The sequence below is a fragment of the Haemorhous mexicanus genome, chromosome 2 (assembly GCF_027477595.1).
Source record: "Haemorhous mexicanus isolate bHaeMex1 chromosome 2, bHaeMex1.pri, whole genome shotgun sequence".
NCBI lineage: Eukaryota > Metazoa > Chordata > Aves > Passeriformes > Fringillidae > Haemorhous > Haemorhous mexicanus.
Genome location: NC_082342.1, coordinates 102,273,445 through 102,294,111, shown reverse-complemented (window position 1 = coordinate 102,294,111; position 20,667 = coordinate 102,273,445). Strand labels below are relative to the sequence as shown.

The 20,667-nt window shown below is 40.8% G+C and overlaps 1 protein-coding gene across 4 annotated transcripts in view; it reads right to left on the bottom strand.

Moving 5' to 3' along the window:
* Positions 1 to 20,667, bottom strand: part of SHROOM2 (shroom family member 2) — a 115,850-nt gene that overhangs the window by 29,448 nt on the left and 65,735 nt on the right. The window contains exons 3-5 of one of the 4 annotated variants that reach the window (XM_059839732.1): positions 13,874 to 14,005; positions 5,972 to 8,609; positions 3,894 to 3,997 (exon numbers count right to left, since the gene is read on the bottom strand). In XM_059839732.1, the coding sequence (XP_059695715.1) occupies positions 3,894 to 3,997; positions 5,972 to 8,609; positions 13,874 to 14,005 (2,874 nt within the window). Of the gene's footprint in view, positions 1 to 3,893; positions 3,998 to 5,971; positions 8,613 to 13,633; positions 13,839 to 13,873; positions 14,006 to 20,667 lie in introns of those variants that run through there. The other 3 variants (XM_059839733.1, XM_059839731.1, XM_059839734.1) reach the window with 3 other exon arrangements.

Genomic DNA, 20,667 nt, shown 5'->3' with positions numbered 1-20,667 from the left:
TTAATAATCTGTATCTCACGATAAAGAAATGCTAAGGACATGGACCTTCTGGAGCAAGTCCAGAGGAGTGCCAGGGAGGTGATCAGAGGGATGGAACACCTCTCCTGTGAAGACATGATGAGAGAGTTGGAATTGTTCAGCCTGGAGAAGAGAAAGCTCTGTAGAGCTTGTTAACACATGCATGAAATGTTTGCCAAAGTAATTTTTCCACTGATTTCTAAGGAAGCAGTTGCACAAGATCATACTATTTCTTCCTCACACAGATTGATTACTGCATTCAGCTCTAGGGTTCCCAAAAGAAGTATGGCGAGTATGGAGCCTAGATAGTCAACAGGTGTTGAAAAATGTTCCTTGTAAAGAGCCTAATAAAAAACCTGGGAACATGTCTATAGGCTCCTGTTTCTGGATTATCAAAGATTTTTCTAGAATATTATACTTGGGCATTTAGGACAACTTAAGCATTTAGAAATTTTTTTTTTGTTTGTTTTGTATTGTAAAGGCTTGGGAGACCATGGGTGCTTTCTCCAGGTTAGAGACTGCCTGCACTACAGAGTGCCTCTGTCTTCAAGAGGTCAACTCAAATAGAAGTAACTACTAAGGTATGAAAACACTGAAAAATGTTTTACAGTGTTTAATTAGAGTTGAGTCACACTGTGGTCCTACACTTGACACGCATATGCTCTTGGACTTGACACCTATTAAATGTTGAAATATTTTCTGCAGCCTGTGATCTCAGATATCATTTTTCACTTTTTGAAGTTATGTAACTTTAATAGACATCATGGGAACAAATCAATAGAGCTAGGAGTCAAATGTCCTTAGAAAGTAAATATTGGCAATGGCTATAAACATCTCTAGTAGATGGCAATCTTAAGAATTAGATCATAAAGCATGATTCTTTTGATGCAGAATGACTTATGCGCACAGGTCATACAGCAGGAAGCCAGAGACTATTGGTCAGAGCATCCATTTCCCTCTTTAACTTCTTGAAAGTCTATTCCAGCTTAGAAATTGTGGAGACTTCTATAAGGAAGGTAATTATATAAACAGTTTAAGTAATTTCACAATGCAGAAAGAGAGACGTGTTTAAAGAAGCACAGACTTCACATCCGTAAAAAGGTAAGCTTTTGTAACGAATTTGAAATAGAAAGAGTGGCCCAACAAAAATTAAAAGGCAGCATTTTTTTGTTTTACAGATCAGCCAAAATGTATCATGCTTTTAAGCTGTCCTATAGTTAAGAACATCCATAGAATCACAGCAACCCCTCAGTATAAAAAACACTCATCTCATATTAGATGATTGCATCCCTGTAAGTTCCTAACAAGGGTGGCTTGGTTCTTCCATAAGAGATGACAATGCTTCTATAGACCACTATTTTCTCTTCCTACAAAAGTAATACCCTAAACTATTAAATACTGCAGTTCAGAAGAACATGCTGCAGCTCTTCTAAAAAGGGAGATGAAACAACCTGAATTCATTGGAAGCACTCAGTAACCTCAGAGGGGAAAAACAGAGCTCAAAGATGAAAGAGGTTCATAAACTATCTTCATCAACTCAACATTCACACACCACCCCTTGCCCCCTTGTAAAATAAATTTACATTTTACAATTGTGTGCTAAAAAAAAAAAACCAGCCAAGAAAATACTGTAGCAAAATGCTCAGGAGAAAAAAAATTATCAAACATCTTTAGTTTTGTTTGTTTTTGAAAGCCATTTGCTGTTACAGTATTCTAACCCTTTTTCATTCTAGAGTCAGTGCATTTAAAAAAACCTCATATTTCATATTTCTGAGGAAAATAATCAGGGAAACTGTAAATGGTAGCTATTCAAAGTTTATTTCAAGTTGTTGTTTTTTTTCATTTCTCAAAACATCTGAAGGGGAGGGAGGACAGAGGCACCCTGTAATGCAGGACAGTCTCTAACCTGCAGAAAGCACCCATGGACTCCACAGCTGTCTCTCAGTTTGGGCTCCTGCAAATCTCATGCCCACAAATGCAGAAGGGCCACTCCTGTGTTCAGCCCCATCACACTGGCTTTGGTAGCACAAAGGCCACCACAGCACACAGGTCTCAGTAGCACAAAATAACAGCTGCCAGATATTTAATCCAAACATAAATTCTAAAATAGAGTATTAAATATGACCATAAGGAAGACCTCAGATTTGGTTACTATTCATGTTCTAGAATATACCCTGAATTAAGTAGATTTGCTAGCCATTTGCAGATTGCTAGATTTTAAAAATAGAATGCTAAATGCCTTCAGGGCAGCTCAAAAATCATAAAATCAATCCATGCCACGGGGCCAGATCCTTTTGAGCACAAGAATGCCTTGTAAAAAAGGAGCACACAGAAATATATACTCTTTCCCATATGGCAGCTATTCATTATCACGCAGTGGTAGTTCACAACACAGAAATTAAATGACCAAATGAGGGGTTTTAATTAGTTAGTTTTTTGAATACAGAAGGCATATCAAGCCTCTGCATATCAATGCTGAGAGAAAGATTGTCAAAGAGTCTTTTCACAAAACCTTCTGTAATGCACTAAAATAGCCAAATACCACATCTGAAATAGTATGTCAATATAGGCTCCAGCTGAAAAAAAGTTACTGCAGCTGGTGCCCAGTCATGTGATTTTCATGGATTCCATGATTATAAAGCAAGAATTGTGCTGCACAAACACTGCTAAAATGCTGGCGTAGGAGTACTAGTCACAGGCTTTTGTGACTCGGCTTCGGCGCGGGTAGATGGAAATCATTTCACTTGTCCAGAGCTGCTGCCCGCCCACAGCAGCGCGGGCTCCTGGCCAGTCGTGTCCGCCTCCCGCCTCCCTCCTGCGCTCCCCACGGGGCGCGCACACTCGCACCCTCCTGGGCTGCTCATTTTGGAACCACTACCGTAAGTACAAAGGGCTACCAAAAACTAGAAAAATAGGGCGTGGTCTCTTCAGCTAAGCCATAAGCAATGCAAAATACAATCATATGAACCCACAAATAAATACTAACTTTTTACGAGGTTTTATGGTCAACAGCTAGAGTGTATGTTCGCTACAGTTCATCATTTCCTCTCCCTTGAGAGATTAATACCACTTACAGAACTGAGGAAAGCCTACAGAGGTTCTTTTTTCCTATGCATGGGTTCCCTCTGTTATGAAACCCAGAGCTGTCAGACCTGGCAACAGCAGCGTGTGCACAACCTCAGCTCGGCTTCAGCAGCCGCAGAATCAGCGATTGCTGAAATCACTGCTTACACCACATCGGGGCCAGGAGGAGGACAACCCTCAGCATGCTAGACATATAAAGGATTTTAGCTACACTGTGCATACAGTCACACCTTTGAAAGGGTTTGAAAACATTGTATAATAATTGAAATATGGATTAACAGAGAACATCGGAGCTCTTGAAACAGTAAAATTTTAGTGTCTTCTATTCATGTACTGTATTCTGTAAAGGCACAAGAAAAGCAAAAGCCAATTTACAGCACTACTACGTTTCAGCAGCATGCTGTCTTTGCCAAGGATAATACCCGAAATCCCTTTTGGGAAACCCCAGGGCCCCCATCTACCCCTGAAAAAACCTGTAACTATCACACAAATAATTCATGCACACAAATAAGAATCGACTGCCTTTGAACAAACTATAATATGCTCAACACAAAATGATTTCTTTAAGCTCACACTAGAGTCCCCAAAAATTTCGGTCCCAACATTAATTCTATCATGCACATTTGGGGAGAAGAAGGGAAGTTAAGGGAAGAAGGCACTGCAGAAACTCTGAAATCATCACACAGAACTTGCAGTTTCAGTCAGGAAAAGATCAGACCAGAGAAATTTGTCAAAAAGATTGGTCAAAACCAAATCTTTTGGAGAGAGAAATTAAGAATCACTGTACTTACCTTACAGTGCAGTTCCTCTCATCCAGTTTGTTAATGTTAGAGAAAATACACTCCCCATCTTCCTTTAAATCCTCTGCTTGCCTCCTTACTTCAACTGATACTTCCTAAAAGAGGTTTGTAGTACAAGTAAGAGACCAAGTCATCATGTTACAGACTCCCAAAAAATCTGTGATTATGGAACCTCTTATTTGTGGGTTTGCTCTATTCAAATACACATGAAGTCAACAGCATAGCATGTTTTAAGCTTGTTTGGTTTTAAGCAGTACAGCGTGCTCTGTGACCTCCTGTGCTGCACTCCCAACCTGGCTGTGCTCACACTGCTGTTCTGCTTTGCTGATCTACAGAAGAGCTTAACATTTTTATAAATCTTTGCAACTTCCATTTGACAAAAACAAAACAAAAAAACCAAAACCAAAACAAAACAACAACAAGAACGAAAAAAAAAACCCAAACCAAAACGAGGCACAGAAGTTGCAGAAGAGCTGCTCACATTTTAGGAGATGCAAGTATGCACCAGATTGTGAATCCCCGTGCGAGTACTTCAGTTTCTCAGTAAAACACCAACAGTGCTGTTCCAGAACGTTATTATCTCCCTATCTTCAAACAACCCCACCCAAAGCATAGCTTTGCATTACAAACACTGAACCTACAGGAAATTTAATTGCACATTAGCACTGGAATAATCTGAATCATATATGCAAAACAACATCTTTATTTACTTCAGTCTGTTGTAAGCATCTTCAATGCACTTATCACCATATTTTCCAGGTGCCTAAACAGGTGTCTGCTTTTTGCCCCAGGAGGCCTATACTGAACTTAAGAGCACTGACTAAGAAACCAGAAATGCATACAGGGAATAGATTATATGATTTTTTTTCTGCTGGGTAGGCAATTATTTAATAATTCAGTGAATTTAATTTTCAAAGTAACTTCCAGGTGAATATTTTCAGTGCTTCGAATCCCAGCCCTAGTAAATTATCCGCATAGTTAAGTCTGCACATAGAGTTCAAAAAGAACTTTTGCCAAGAAGAAAAAGACACAAAAAACTTATGGAAAGACAGTCCACAACTTGTAGAGATCAACATTTTTGTTTCTCTTTGAGCTGTTCTCATTCTACTCCATGTCTACATACACACACACAAGTGACCTGTGTATGTATTTATGCAATGTTTTTATCAAGAGGGAAAAAATACAGAAAAAGTAATATACAGCTGCTTTCCTTCAATTCTATTCTTGCAGAAGGTGAAGTTCAACACAGGTTGAACACACTATGACTCCTTACACATATCAGGCAATCTCATAGTAGCTTGAACAACATATTTTAACAGAGAACTAAAGAGACTTGGTTTCTCTGTTTACTTCCAGTGCCACCTGCCAACCATTGCCTGGCCCTGCTTGATTAAAAATTAACATAATATTTACTTGCAAGTTGAACAGACTTTTGGCATCTCTCTAAGGAATAAATGCATACATCTTAAATCAAGCAAACTGACATAAACCAAAACATTAAGCAGTTTCATTGTTGCTGTGGCTTTACCATTAACAGGCATATTTGTAATTTCTAAACTTTATCAGGCAGAAGTTTTGTCCTATGCAATTCTGCATGAAGCAAGTTTAGAAGAAAAGAGGAAATCCATGGAAATTATTAGACCATTAAAAATTAGACAAAAGTATGTATTATTTCCAGGTGGAACACTTTTCTTCATAGTTTCAGAGAATTCAAACAGGGAATACAGCCCCACCAATGAAAAAATAAGTCTGGATGAAAACTGCTTTGAACCTTCAAAATCTCTACTGTAAAAATGAGGGTATTAGCAAATCAATCATGTTTTTTTCTGACTACAGCACACAAATTATTTTGATCCAATTGCTCTTGTGCCACACCAACTTTGATCTTCCTCATTTTACTTAAGAGAGCTACCTATAACCTTTACTCCTTTACTGACAAAAGGCAAATACCATATTACATAGTGTTCCTAATATGGAAATTTGCATAAAAATTCTCTTTTGCCCTCCACTCCTCTACTGTCCTCCATCACACTGGACAACTTAAAGGATAATGCAAAAGACACTTGTACCTGTTTGTAGAAATCAGTGGAAGGGGATGATCTAGACCTCTCATGGCTGTATTGGTATTTCCCATGCTGTTCATGGCCTGTATCAAGGATATTATCAGCTGAATGGTACCTTCCTGAGCCCCTTGGCTCTACTGGCTTCCACTGCTCCTTCCATGACGCCTCATACTCTGCAAAGGTTCCCAGGCGCAGTGGCTGTGCAGATTTCCCAGTTCTCTCAGCAGCCTTATTGCTGCTGCTATGGTAGACACCATCTTTTGAAGCATGAGCAGTTTCAAGTCCAGCAGAGGCTACCCGATCTCTTCTCTCATACCAGAGCTCCTCTCCCTCTTCTGCTTTCCTATCTGGCCTCTCAGGCTGTCCCTCTGCTAGACCACGGGGACCTGGTTTCTGTGATGATTTTCTAAATACAGGCTTACTTGTTTCTTCAAAAAATTTCCACCTGTCTGCAAACGAGCCCAGGGCTTCTTCTGATATGTTTGGACGGCAATGAGCATGACATTCATCCTCTGACATGCCCACCTCATTCATCTTCTCTGGTTCTGAGTATGACTTCAGTTTTTGCTCTGTTGTGAACCTCTTCCTGGCTCCAATCCGAGAAACGTGATGAGTGCCACTCCCTGTAGGGTTTGGTTTGGCTTGTGTAGCCTCAAGGAATCCAGAGACATCTTCAGAAACCAAAGCCAGTAATGAAGAGTTGTAACTACCAGTTTTCCGCTCAGGTGACCTGGGGAGACATTCAGCGGGGCTGGGCTCCAAGTCCCGACGTCTGAAGGACGTCGCGCTCAGAACCCTGGCCTGGGCTTCCTTCAGGTGATCTTTGTAGGTGCTGGTAAAGTTTGTGTCGCGGGATGCGATGACATTCTCTGTTGAATCTGGTTTCCAAGTCTCACTGCACTCCTCTGTTTCAGATGACCCTACTAGTGTAGCAGTACTTCTACTTTTCTGCAGCTTTGCTCTTCTCATTTGGATCTCATTTCTGAGGGTTGTTGCAAAACGATCACTCCTTCGTGCCTGTTTGGACAGGTGAGTGTCAAATGAGGTCTGTCGTTCTGATACCACTTCTGCATTGTTGTCAGATTGTTTTTTCCCTTCCTGAGCTAAAGAGTGCAACATTGGCGTCTTCTGAGGAGAAATCTTGCTACTCTCATCTTTCCCCCACCTAAAATCTTTCTGAGCAGATCTGTTTTCAGTGGTAAGGACACAGCCCTTTACATACTCCTGCTGATTGTGCCTAGTTTCACCTTCCTCAGAGCTGTTCTCACAGCTTTTCTTTTGTCCAGATTTTTCAGTATGATTAGGTTTTTTAGATTCTTCTACTATAGCACACCTAGCATCTCCCTCTCTGTCTGCTGGGTAAGGACTACTGTTCTCACACCTTGTCAGTGAAGATTCAATAGATTGTTGAGGTAGATAGTCTTTTGGGTTTGGGGCCATTGTAATAACTGCAGAATTTTTATGAGGTCCAAGTGACAAATCAGTTCCCACTGCAGGTTTCCAGCTCTCATCCTTGAGTTGTAGTGGCTTTGAGCTTCCCTGAGCAGGCTGTTTTGCTGTCACACAATAATATCGACTTTGTCCAGTGTTGTCCACCTTCTGTTCAGCAGCACTGTTCAAAGAGGAAGTGTTGAGCAGACTGGCTTGGTTTGGACTGTAGCCATGAAAATGATCTGTAGTTAACTCCTGAATGCCACTGTAGGACAGATAATGTTGCTGATCTTTAGGTGCAGCTAAGATTCTTGCACTGTGATAAAAGGTGCTTTCATCGCTGTACTGGTGCTGGTGGTGGCAAGAGTAAGCAGACTGTGCAAACCTAATGTCGGTGCTGGACAAGGATGGCTGCAATTTGTTCACAGTTCCTGCATTACTACTGTACCTTTCACCAGCTGAAGAAAAAGTGTGTTCTGAACTGAGATCAGATTTGTAGTTTGAGCTGCTGATCCTCCTGTCACATGCTCTGGAGGGCCGTCGCTGCTGCTCTGCAGTTTCCAAACTCCAGTCACTCCTGGGCTGAGATCGGTTCAGGGCTGTAAAGTGCTGCGTGCTGACACCCTCTGAGTACACAGGGCCCTGGGCTTTCTCATGGCCCTTGGTGGCAGCAAAGCTGTCACTACGAAGAGGTGGAGGTGGGGGGGGAGGAGATGAAGACCTCTTTTTATCAGGAATGTACCAGACAGGTCCGAAACTGGATCTTCCCGAGTTAGTGAGCTTGCCATCTGGGTGTTCCTCTGTTCTAGGACTTTTGTTGTTCTCATATTGGATGGGAGCTGGCAAATACCCAGGTTTGTCCTCTGTTCCACTGCTGTCATTCAAAAACTGGCCAGACTTGCTTCCATGCTTAGCAGTCTCCCAGGGCCCCACTTTGTAAAGCATGTTCTCTGTTGAAGAAGTGTCTGCATTGGACAGAGTGTGGTCAGGGGTGCTAGAACTTGTGGAGAAAGACCCATAGGCTGAATCCCGCTTACTTTGGCTCCCCAGATGATCAATGCTACTATTAGACCTTGCAGAAGAAAGTCTTCCATACTGGGCTACTTGGGGAGTGTGGTCCCAGCTGTCCATACTTCCCAGAGAGCTGAATTGGTCAGAAGTGCGATATAGACTTGACTGATCCCATGAGTTTGACAAGTCATGAGAAGAACAACTACTGAAGGAAAGGAAAAAAAAAAAAGTGTCAGAATAAATTTTAAAAAGTCCAAAAATGCCACAACATTATTATAATCACCCATTTAAATAATATTGGTTAAATCCGTCTGCACAGCAGTTAAAGACAAACAATCTAATAAAACAAAGTTTGAACACTAAGTCAGGGCTCCAACTTTATACTCCAGCACTGATTCAAAGCTTGAAACCTTAGTAACTACCTCAGCTTCCATATGTAAGTTTGTCAGTAAGTAATACGCATTTATCTCCTTGAAGGGTCCCTTGTCCCTGTGCAAATCGTTGATTTTGCTGACTTTGCTTTTAGAAAAATTTAGTTTGAGATCCATTAACTCCCTCTTTCCCAGGAAAAATACCAACTTATTTTTCAGCTTATTTTCCAGGCACTCTGATTCTTCCAGCTGTTAAATTCACATACTTCCTCTCTTCATCTCTGAAATATGACTCTAAACGTCTTCAGCCCACGATGTTATTACCTTTTCAATAAGTTACTCCAATAAAGTTACATCCACATCTGCCTATTTGTTTGATGCTTTAACTTCTAAGCAGAGATGCACTAAATTCATTTAGTCTCAAATACCACCTGCACATGCACCTTAGCAGTGCAGTTTCAAACCACTCTCAAGTTGACACTCTTAAAACAACATTCCATTCCACCCAGTTCCACAACATTGGCAAGAAAACTTCAGGAGGAGATGCCAAAGCTCTGCATGGCCAAACAAACTTCTGAGTTTCCTTCAAGAATCCTTACTGCCACCAGTTTCTCCCTACCGCTCTTTCCTCTATAAAAACATAATCTTTGACACTGTACTTTCTTCAGGTCTTTTACTAAGGACACTGTTCCAAAATTGTGCTGCTTCTGTTACCTTCCTACCCCATGAGTTTTGTTTCACTTCCTTTCATTTATTTTCTCTCTCACAGTACCCACCTCCTGTCAATACAACACACTGATGCTGAGATGACAGTCTTGACAATTATTTTCATTACATCTCCCTCTGAACTTCACTGGCAGCTCCTCCTACTTTTATATACCAAATTCAAATTTTAGTCTTTGCATGCAAAGACCCTTGGTAGAAATCCCAGATTTACTCCACTTTCCTGTAGCTATAAATATATGAAGCAGCTATCAAATCCTGTGTTGTAAAGAGACCTGTGAAAGCTAGCAATGAAATTAGATTAGTCCACATAAAAAATACTAAGAGTGATACAGGTCTTTTCTTCTGTCAAAAATATTGCAAAGGTCAACTCAACAGTTCTTTGGAATTCAGTACTAGCACAACTGGTTTTTTCCCCTCTACTACTATAGCCTTTTAAACTTCTTTTCTTATACAACATGGTCAAAAGCAACTTATATGAAATAAGATATGCATTATGCTTATTTTCTAAAAGCATTTTATTAACAAGATACACTAACAATGGCCTCATCTTGGGGGATTTTATGTTCTTTCATTCGTTTCTTTTCAGCATTTAAAACATCTTGCTGAATCCTTTAAAAGGTCTTAATTGTCATGTTCAGCTGATACTGTATTGCATGTAAAAAGTATTGTGGTCATTACTAGGATTTTTTTGTAAAAGAATAATGTAAGCCAGATATTACTAAGAATTGCTGATATTCCCACTCCCTTGAGCACTAAGGAGATCACAGAAACATTAAGGTTGGAAAAGACCTTTAAGTTCATAAAATCCAAACAGATACCTGGCATTTATGAAAAGAAAGATGCCACTTGTGCAGGAAAGCCTCAGTTTACAGGTCTCATGTAAATCTGCTGGTATCAAATGTGAAACAGAGATATCATCATAGGAGGTCAAAGTCCTGCTAGAAAATGCCTAATGGAAACCTAGCAGAAGCAGCAAGCACTTTAAAGGACAGGAAGGTTTCTAATGGCATGTTACTGCAAAGCATGGCCTCCTGTGGTCCTAAGCTGCAGGGCAATCCTCCTGTGAACCCTGACATGGAAGAGAGTGCAGAGGCCAGTTCTGCCTGAGCCTGGCTGGCATTGCAGGATAATCTCTCAATGGCTGTTTTAGAGCAGATTCTTAGAAGCACCTACACTGCTGGTCAAAGTCAGGTAGGTGAAGTCCAGGAATAATCTACAAACACCATCCCTTGGCCACGCTGGTCAGTAAACACCCTTCTCAACCCTGGAGCATGAGCTTCTGCTCCTGGACCCTTACAGAAATTATCACTTCTCAGCAACTGCAAGGGATTACAAATCAGATGTACCTGACCCTAACTTCCCCAAAACCTCAGTTCAGGTAGACTTCTCAAAGCACACTTGTCCCACAGCCACACCTGCAATACCAGAATGAAGCATAAGAGGTAACATAATAATAATAATAATTCTAATAATCTGCACAACCAGGGGCACAGAAATAAAATAAAGGCTCCACTGTTATAGTAGACTCTACTGCAAGAAAATGCAGGGTTTAAACTTTCAGCAACTTAAGATAGTTCAGTTACACTCCTCCCAGAAAGTGCACTCAGCCTTAGTTTAGGACGGGCCAGGAAAAAAGTCTGCCCGATGTTATTAAGGTGCGACTTCTGTGAAAAAGACAGAAGACTCATAGAGGGAAATGAAGGCACCAAAAGCTTTTCAAGTTCCAGCTCTCTAGCCTTACATGAGAGGCATCTAGACCTAGCCTAGTGCTCCCAAAGGTAACTTACAATTTTTGCATTAAAGTCACATGATAAACAACCCATACATATAGTGCTGGATGTGAAGGGCTGGGTTCCAGGACCACCTTTTCTCCTATATACTGGTAAAGCCTCTTTTGGGCTGTCTTCCTCTAGCTTCATCCACCTTTTCAAATGTTCAAATTCCTCAGGCTGGCAAAAAGAAAGCCCCAGCAAAACCAACCGACCAAAAAAACCCTAAAGCAAATCAAACTGCCCATACCTTAACCTAGCAGTAGACAGTATGGACAGTCTTCAAGGGGCTGTTTTGGTCAACTATGCCCCACTCCACCAACACAAAAAAGTGTGGTGCATCCCCCTGCCCCCGTGAACTCTCCATGTTTTACAAGGGATTTAGTGAATTTTTACACTCACAGAGAGAATGCAGGTAGGCACATTCAGAAGAGATTTTAGGCTTTGAATACCAATCTCAGATGCTTAGATCAAGGAAGGACAAAATTCCAGAAGCAGCCCAGGGATGGGATGCCTGGGCTAGAAATATCCCTTCCTCAGGCTGTTTCTGCTGATTGCTGTACTTTCCGATCAGCTGAGCTTTTTGTGAAATTTACTTGTAAAGTGGGGAATCTCGGAGGCTGCTCATCTCTTTTTGCAGATCAGCAAGCCCAAAGAACCCCACTCTGCAACTGAGATCCCCAAAGTACGAAAATCCTTGGGCTGCCACTATAGGAATGCTGGGTATCCTCCAGGAGCAGCATGGTAAAGCAGCTCTGCCACTGAAACAGTCCTGGACAACAGACACCAGTGCTGATGAATTTCCCAAATATATTAAGTGGGCAGCACAGGTAGCCAAGGGGTTCAGGATGGCAGTGACCTGGGAACTGTGGTATGAGACTAAGGCCACTAAATCTTTCAGCAGCATGTGAGAGAGAATCTCTTATTTTTATTAGTAGTAGTGTCTGCCAGCAGTTGTGGCTATTTCTGATATGTGAGGGGAGAGGACTGCTCTATTCCCATCCCCTCTTCCTTTACATCCAGAATTTTCTGAACAAACCTCATTTCAAACTGGCATGGAACCATTTTTTTCTCTTTTTAAAGTATTGGGACACACCCAGCTCCTATCAAAACACCTTGAGACACATCTTGTAGTACTTTAATTTCACAAGGTACAAGGACAACCACCAGGAAGAGCAGGAAGCATATAATGACTTACAGCTTAGTATAGAAGACTCATTAATAGTAGAAATACTCTTCAGCTATAGCATTGCAATGAGGAACCCTATAGAAGATTTTAGAAATTTCTGAATTTTGTTTCTATGTACAAGGACTTTTACTGTCTTAAAATCTATAAATCTAAATCAATGAATAAATATAAATCTAAGCCTAATATCATATGATATTTAAATATAAACTTTAAATCAGTGTAAACCAGCAGAAATTGTAATCAAAGTTTCTAAAATTTCTACTAATAAAGTATTACAAAAAACATTTTAAAAAAACCCTTTCTGTCAACTTTATTCAAGGGCAGATTAAAAACTTAGCTTAAAAACAGTAGGGAGCTCCCTAAGAAAACAATGTAAAAACATTGTAAATGTTCATCTAAATGTAAAAATTAGATCATAAAATAAAATACTGAAGTATTAATGTTCTTTTGTTTTGACTACCACAAAACATTAACCTCAAGAAGTAATGATTCAGCAGAGAATGCACAGCACTAAGTATAGAAAAACAAAGTATACTTCCCAAACCAGAAATGCACACCAGACTAATTTTCTGTAACGCTCGGTCTAACTATGGCCCAATGGGAACTGAGAAGGAAAAAGTAACAAAAGACAAAAAAAAAACCCAACATCCCCTCCCTGCCAAAACCCAAGAAAATCTTTCATTAAAATGATAAATAATGTCACCTAGGAGCAGGAAACAAACAAGAACCTGCAACCAGACACAAGCAGGCGTTACCTAAAGGTTTAGAGTTTCACAGCTCAAACTGCCTGGTGTCAGCCTTTCTCCATTAGTGTTGAATGTGACTTAACAAATATTAAAGTGCTTTAAACAGTGACTGAAAATCATCAGTCTTATTACCTCTCTAGACAAGCAAGATCATAGATGTAGGGAAGGATTACAGAAAGACAGTTTAACTAATTAAACCAGTAATACCTTAAAAAAAAAACAATAAAGCATTCTGCACCCTCTCTTTAGAAAAAGCCCTTTTAATTGTTTGAAACAGTATTTTTATTTTATTCTCCCTTTCCTATTTCACTTCATGAATGTTAATTTTGATGGTTACTTTGCCTTAGGATTTTACCAGTGGACATTGAAAGGAAATGCAGAGCAAGAAGCAGAACCTTGTGACTGCCTTTAAAGCTAGTTCTTACCTTTCAATCACACGCACATATCACAAACCGTTTCAGAAATCCACTCATCCACACGTCAAACTTCCCCAAGTCCCCCTTCATGCACTGCAAGGACAGGCAACTCTAAAGAAGTACAACACCACGGTTCTGCGTTGGTTGTTTTTTAAAAAAAAACAAAAACCCTCAGCAACATAACATGAGCTGTGTTATGGTAGGCTCGCTGTTAGGAGCTGGATGTGTGTAACTCAAGCAGAGACTCACCTTGCATGGTAGCTCGAGTGCCAGGAGGCGCAGGCATTAGACGAGGCAAGGTGTGACGTGGCTGTCTCAGGTTGACTTTCGGTAAATTTGGTTGCGTGCCAGGAGTGCGGCCTGCAGGCTAGGTCATTCCTTCTGAAAATAACAGAGGCACAGGTGCTGCTTTAATGCAAACAGTTCAATAAGGTGATAGGCAGCAAGAAATCTACCAGGGCAGCAGTAAAGCGTTTCACATATAGGACCGAGATATAATGACTTTAAGTGACAGCAAAACTTTCTACGTGCATGCATGCCAGTTTTGAAAAGATATCACCATTTCTTTGAAATGCCTGAGATGCAGTGAAATGCCAATGTATTTTTTTTTTTTTAATGGGTGGCAAGATGGGTGATTTTTACAAGGAATAGAGACTGATAAATTTTAAAGTGCCTGACACGTATCCAGAGATTTAATAGTTAAAGCTAATATTAGACTTAGAACTCTTTTACAACTTGAGAACAGTAAGGCTTTGGTAAGATTTTACTGTAGTAGGTGCATATGGGAGGAGCATATAGGAAGAAATGAGTTAATGACAGGAAGGATTAAAGCCGTGTACATTGTTTCATACAGGTTAGTCATACAAGCAATCATATTAACTCCAGGCAAGTTCTGCTTCAGCTCTTGAAATGTTTGGCATCCCAGATATGCAGGAAGGTTTTCTTTGTTTTGGTGTTTTCTGGGATTGTTTTTTTAAGAATACATCTCAGAATCAGTTCAGTGAATCATCTAAGTCCCCAGATATCTACTTGGATATCACTTCCAAATGTTTGCGCTCACCTAACAGAAGAGATCCCTTCTAAGAAGTATCAACAGTAGGTTGCTGTTAGAGCTTTGCACCTTAAAAACTGTTTTGAAAAATTGCTCCATACTCCTCTACCCACTTCCTTCTGCTCAGGAATTAGTAACTACAGCTTGCATTGCCTTCCAAGGACTTGCTGTTTGTTACAGCTCTCAGCACTCATGGAGTAAGTGCACTTATTTTCCCCTAAGGTTAAATAAGCCTTCTGAGTGGAATCCAGCTACTTCTGTTTCAGTGAGTAGATGCCAATTACAGGCCATTTGTCTAGACCCTCTCACTTGGGAATGAAGCAAGACCTTCTTTGAAAGTAATTCATCCTGCCCTTCTTCTTGGCTCATCCGGGAGGAAGTGTAATTTAAAATTTAGATGCAATACGAGGTTTGACAAATCCCATCTTTTGAAGTCCAAGTCTGAAACAAAGGCTTATAGGACCCGTAGCTGTTAAGATTTTTTAATGCACTTTTGTACTTAAGAAATCTATTACTCCAAGGTTAAGTAATTTGCTACACTGAAGAAGTGTTCCATATTTTCTATTTGAACTGTGAAAAGGTACTTCTACATATTTTTACTCATTCTCCCTTTTTATAAATTTGTCTGTTATCATACCACCACTGCATTTAGAGGCCAAAACTAAAGCCAGTATCTTCAAAACAGGTCAGCTCTGAGTACATGGCTTTTCACAGTACATTCAGCAAGGTCTGAAGAAATCAGTGATGAATTGCCTTTCCAAACTCTGCATGCAGGATTACAAAAGGAGAATAACAATTCTACAGGGAAACCGTAATTTCACTACAAAGTGTAACATCATTACTGTTACTAGAAAATGAAGTAATTGTTTCCATAAACAAAAACCTACTCTTCTGAGCGCGACAAAAGAGAAAATGATTAAGCAGAGCATCTCTAGCTGCTCCTTCCTGGTAGGACATGACATTCAGGGAGTGGAGGAGCCCCAGTACTCCCAGTGCAAACATGTGGAAAAGATTCTGCTCAGCCATGTGATGACAGGCTCCAGATAATCCTTGCTTGCTCCAAGCTTGTGTGCAGGTATGGAAAAAGTTACCATTCCACTGTTCAGCTGCACAGAACATCACATGAACTCTTTCCCCCACTGCTTACCTTTAACAGTACTAACAACAACTCAGCAAACCACAAATACCTGGGAAGGCAATTTCAGCAGATCTCCTAGGCATCAATTCAGCTGAAAAGGTTTATCTTTTATGAGACAATTACTTTTCTATGATGTACTGCTAAGGAAACACAAGACTAGGAAACGAGCACAATACAAGCAGCATTTGGATCATATGGAAAAGAAGGTTGGGAAGAGGGTTTCTGGGACAGTTTGGGCTTGACAAATGGCAGTAGGAATCCAAGCTGGGAAGAAACAGAAGGGATGCACATGTAAAGTCAGTACTGTACCTCATGGAACTTGTCAAGATCTTGATAAGATAGTTCCTCGCTACATGAATGTCATTTTCAGAAGGCATTTTCTGTGCTACAATATCCACCACCACTTTCATCTTCCTGAGCAGCCAAGCAAAGGGAGGAACAGACTGGACTGAGTTGTGGCATAAGTCAAGTCAAGTGGACAAGAATTTACATGTTCTGTTGAATTTTTTGTTTTTGTGGCCACCACACAGGATTTTTGAGCAGGTCTTTTTTTTTGGACATAATGGTCTGAACAGCCTAAAAATCCTGGTGGGATACCTAGAAGGTGGAATCTCATAGACATCACAGACACCTGCGTTTGTTGGGAAGTTCACAACATGACTAAAAATTGATTCACTGTGCACAGTCAACAGTACTTTCTGATAGTAATTCTAATTAAATGGTAAGAATCTATCCTGCACTTCAAGAAACAATTTTTTCTAAAAAGTGGACTGCAACATAAATATTGATTCCAAAACTCAACAAATGGATAGAAGGACTAGAAAGAAAAGATTCAAAGATTCAAACCAGGAATATTTTGCAGGCAACTGAAGACGCTAGAAGCTGAGCCTTTACATTCTAATGTAATACCTCTCTATTACTTTTGAGTGACAGAATGAGATCATCTGAACCTACAACTCAGAAAACCTCCAGCATTAATGGAAGCATTATTAAAAGCATTACACTGGAAGTATCTTTCTACCAGTGCTTTTACAGAAGCTGCTGGAAGGAAAATGTTGATAAGCACAGAAGATAGGTTACAAAGGAAAAAAGATAAAAAAGCCAGCAGATACAACAACAAAAGCATATATTTCCCCAGCACCACCTTCTCCAACAGAAATTGTATCATTCTTATCTACCAAACAGCACCTCTGTTGTAACCCTGCCATACAGGCTTTTGCATCTGGAGTAACCAAAGCAAAAATGTGATAGGCAGTTCCAGGGGCCTGCATCCAAATAAAAACCAACTGCTAGAATTTGTTTCATAGAACCATAAAAAAGTTTGGGTTGAAAGATCAGTTAAAGTCAGTTAAAGATCACTCAGTTAAAACACCCCAGCCATGGACAGGGGCACCTTCCACTAGAGTAGGTTGCTCACAGCCTCATCCAGGCTGGCTTTGAACACTCCCAAGGATGGGGTATCCACAGCTTCTCTGGCAACCTGTTCCAGTGCCTCCCCACCCTCACCCTAAAGAATTTCTTCCTAATATCTAATTTGTCGGGTAATGTTTCATTCCAGCCCCCTGCTGAACGAGCAAAGGCCCAGCTGCTGGCACACACCTCAGGCCTGAGGCTGCACACGTCTCCCTGCAAGCAGCGGCAGCCGCAGGGGACAGAGGCAGCCCGTGTCGCTATCCCGAAGGCACACGGGCCGTTTCTCCCTTTCCCGATCTCTTCCCCTCTCTCCCTGCCCCGCCCGGTCACCCGCGCGCGCCCCCTGCCGGCTGCCGTGCGCTGCGCCCGGTCACTCCCGATCTGCCGCCTCCGGCTGCTACCGCTGGGATCGTTCCTCATCCCAACGGAGCCCTCCTCAGGCCGGCACAGCGGCACACGCCGCTATGACCACACGGTAGCGGCTTTTCTCCTAGCGGCTGCAGCCCTGGGACTGCAGAATTGCGCTCCACAGCCGCAGTAATCACTGACAGCCAGGGCTCCCCCACAGCGCATCTAACCAGAAGTGAGCATTAGAGGCCAGTCCTTGCAAATGCAGTGTCACTCACGGTTCATCTGTTTCTGCTGTGACAAGAAATAAACTGTGGAATCGATCCAAGAATGGCTTCGGTTGGAAGAGACCTTAAAGATCATCTCATTCCAGCCCTTCAGATGAAGGCAGGGACACCTTCCACTAGAGCAGACCATTTGCTCAGAGCCCCATCAAGTCTGGCTTGGATGTTTTTAAGGTGTGGGCCATCCACAGGTTCTCCAGACAACCCGTTCCAGTGCCTCACCACCGTCAGAGCAAAGAAGTCTTTCCTAACATCTAATCTAGACCTACTCTCTTTCAATTTGAAGCCATTCCCCTTTGTCTTGTCACTATATGCCCCTGAAAATAGTCTCTCTCCAATTTCTTGTAGGCTCCCTTTGGGCTCTGGAAGACTGCTATTAAGTCATTCCAAAGCTCTCTCTTCTCCAGGCTGAACATTCCCAATTCTCTTAGCATTTTCACACAGGAGAGGTGCTCCAATCCTCTAATCAACTTGGTGGCCTCCTTTGGACTCACTCCAACAGGTCGATCGTCCTTCCTGTGCTGGGGATGCCAGAGCTGGATGCAGTACTCAAGGTGGGGTCTTCGCCCTAATAAAACCTAGGTTTAGATAAGAAATCCCAATTTTTCAAGAGTAAAAGGATGGACAAGTCAGTGGCTTCAGTCACAACTGAGCTGAACCTACAAAGACAGGAAAAAAATCCCAAAGCAGAAACATCTGTTCTTTTTAACTCTTACTGTTACACACTGTCAGCCTTAAATCTTTGAGTGAAAACTGTTGTAGTGATCATTTATATTAAAGATTCTTTTAAAATAGATATATTCCCTTTTCACTCACTTACATTTCTACAGAAAGCTGTAGACCATGTTTCAAGGTACAAACACAAGAATTTGGGAACCACTACACTACCAAGTAAGTGTAGTGATGCTGAACAGCAGCTATTAAAACAAAACTCTTCTCCCTCCATTCACCACAGTGCTACTCAAAGCTTTTCAGCAGTGCAGCAAAGCCTTTCTGTGTTGTTAAGAACTTTGTTTTTAAAGTAGCCCAAGTTCACTTTTCCAAAGTTGCAGCAGGAGGTCCAAACTACTGGCAGTCATTTAAAACCTTGTCTAGAACCAGAAATATTGCCTAATCCCAGTGTAATTGGCTACAAGACATGCCAAAGATGAAGGGCTAAGGCAATGCAGAAAGGCTGCAGCCCTGAGATAAAATGGAAACCTGCACAAGCTTAAAGGTCAAGTGCACACATCACTGGCATTTTCAAACAAGCAAACACTCGAGCACTGCACTGCAAGGTACAGCTCACAAGGTGCCCTTAGATTGTGTCAAAGCCAAATAAACCAAAACACGCTGCTCGTTTGTCCTGCAGAAACAGAACCAGTTACAAACACTGCTGCCCCATGCCAGCCACACAAATTGCCTAGGAAAGGTTCAGTTTTTGCAGTGCCCTCAGCAAGCCGCTCACACCTTTTTTTTTTTTTTTACTCCATGTACAGAAAATGTCAAGAATTTGTAGTGACAGCACAGATGCTCTTGTTTGTCCACTTATAAATCCCAAACAGCTTCAAAGTTCTCAGCTTTCTCACCTCCCCTGCCTTACAACAACAGTAGGCTAGACATACCAATACTTAATTAACAAATTTTTTTTTAGTAAATCTGTATATGCTGGGGGAACAAAAGTCTTCCCAATCCATGAGGGTTTTTTTCAGTTCACCAATCTTTTTGTTCAGTAAATTAAAACACACCAGAAAACCAACATATAATGTAATTAACTGGGTATGCAAAAAGCCACTGCAAAGGAACTGCTAAATCATTTATTCAATGTATTAAAAACATGTTTGGATTTTGTTAGTCTTCTGAATTCTTGGCAGGAAAAAAAAAAAGGAGGCTGAATACCACCATGAGTCTGCAATTACCCACAGGGGCCTCAAATAAAAAGAAATTGACAATGTAACTGTTTTTCATTCCAGAAGCTGTTATATGTATTTGTCACTGCAGATTTGAAGAATTTATCCAACTGCCTAACATGGGAGCTCATGATTAGAGGTAGATGATTTTTCTAAAACAAAAAATTTATTTTTTTTAATGAGCACTTAATTTTATCTTTCTTCTTACCCTCCCTTGAAAACAGACAAACAACATTCCTTTCTACAGAATAGCAAAGGAGTCATCATCCTATACAAAGATATTTGGTATTATCCATCTCAGACAACTATATTCAAATTACTTCATGCTACGTTAGTCACCACCGGCAGATCTATCTGCCAAGGAAATATGAAAATGAAGTATCTAAAATCTGGCAAAAAGCTATCACCCAGCAGCAAAACTCTGTAAGGAATGTGAATGGTTTCTTGTGCCATTCTCAGTAATTAATTACATGCAAGAATTATCCTAATTTAGGCTAAACCAGTTGTTATCAATTCCATAAAAAAAGCTCTTGATTAAGTCAAATACAATTCTCTGCTCCTTTCCCCTTGCCATTTTCAGCGTTGTCCTGTCTCCTGACATAAAGGCACATCTATATCTTTGGATGTAACAGCAAACCAAGTGAGGACAAAGCATCCAAAACTTGAGGTGGAACACTTTTTTTGAACAGTCTCCTGCTTTATTTTTCTTCGTTTATTTAAAAATAAAGGAAGGAGGGTAGTATGTATGTCAGAAAGAATATGAGAAGGAAGAAAAATACAGAAAGCCCTCCTGAAAATTTCCATGCATAAATTGTATATTAATGGATTTCCCAAACTAAAAAAAATCCAGATTATATTTTGAAGTAAACCTTCACTGTCACTCATATCCAAGTGATTATATATATATATATATATACACA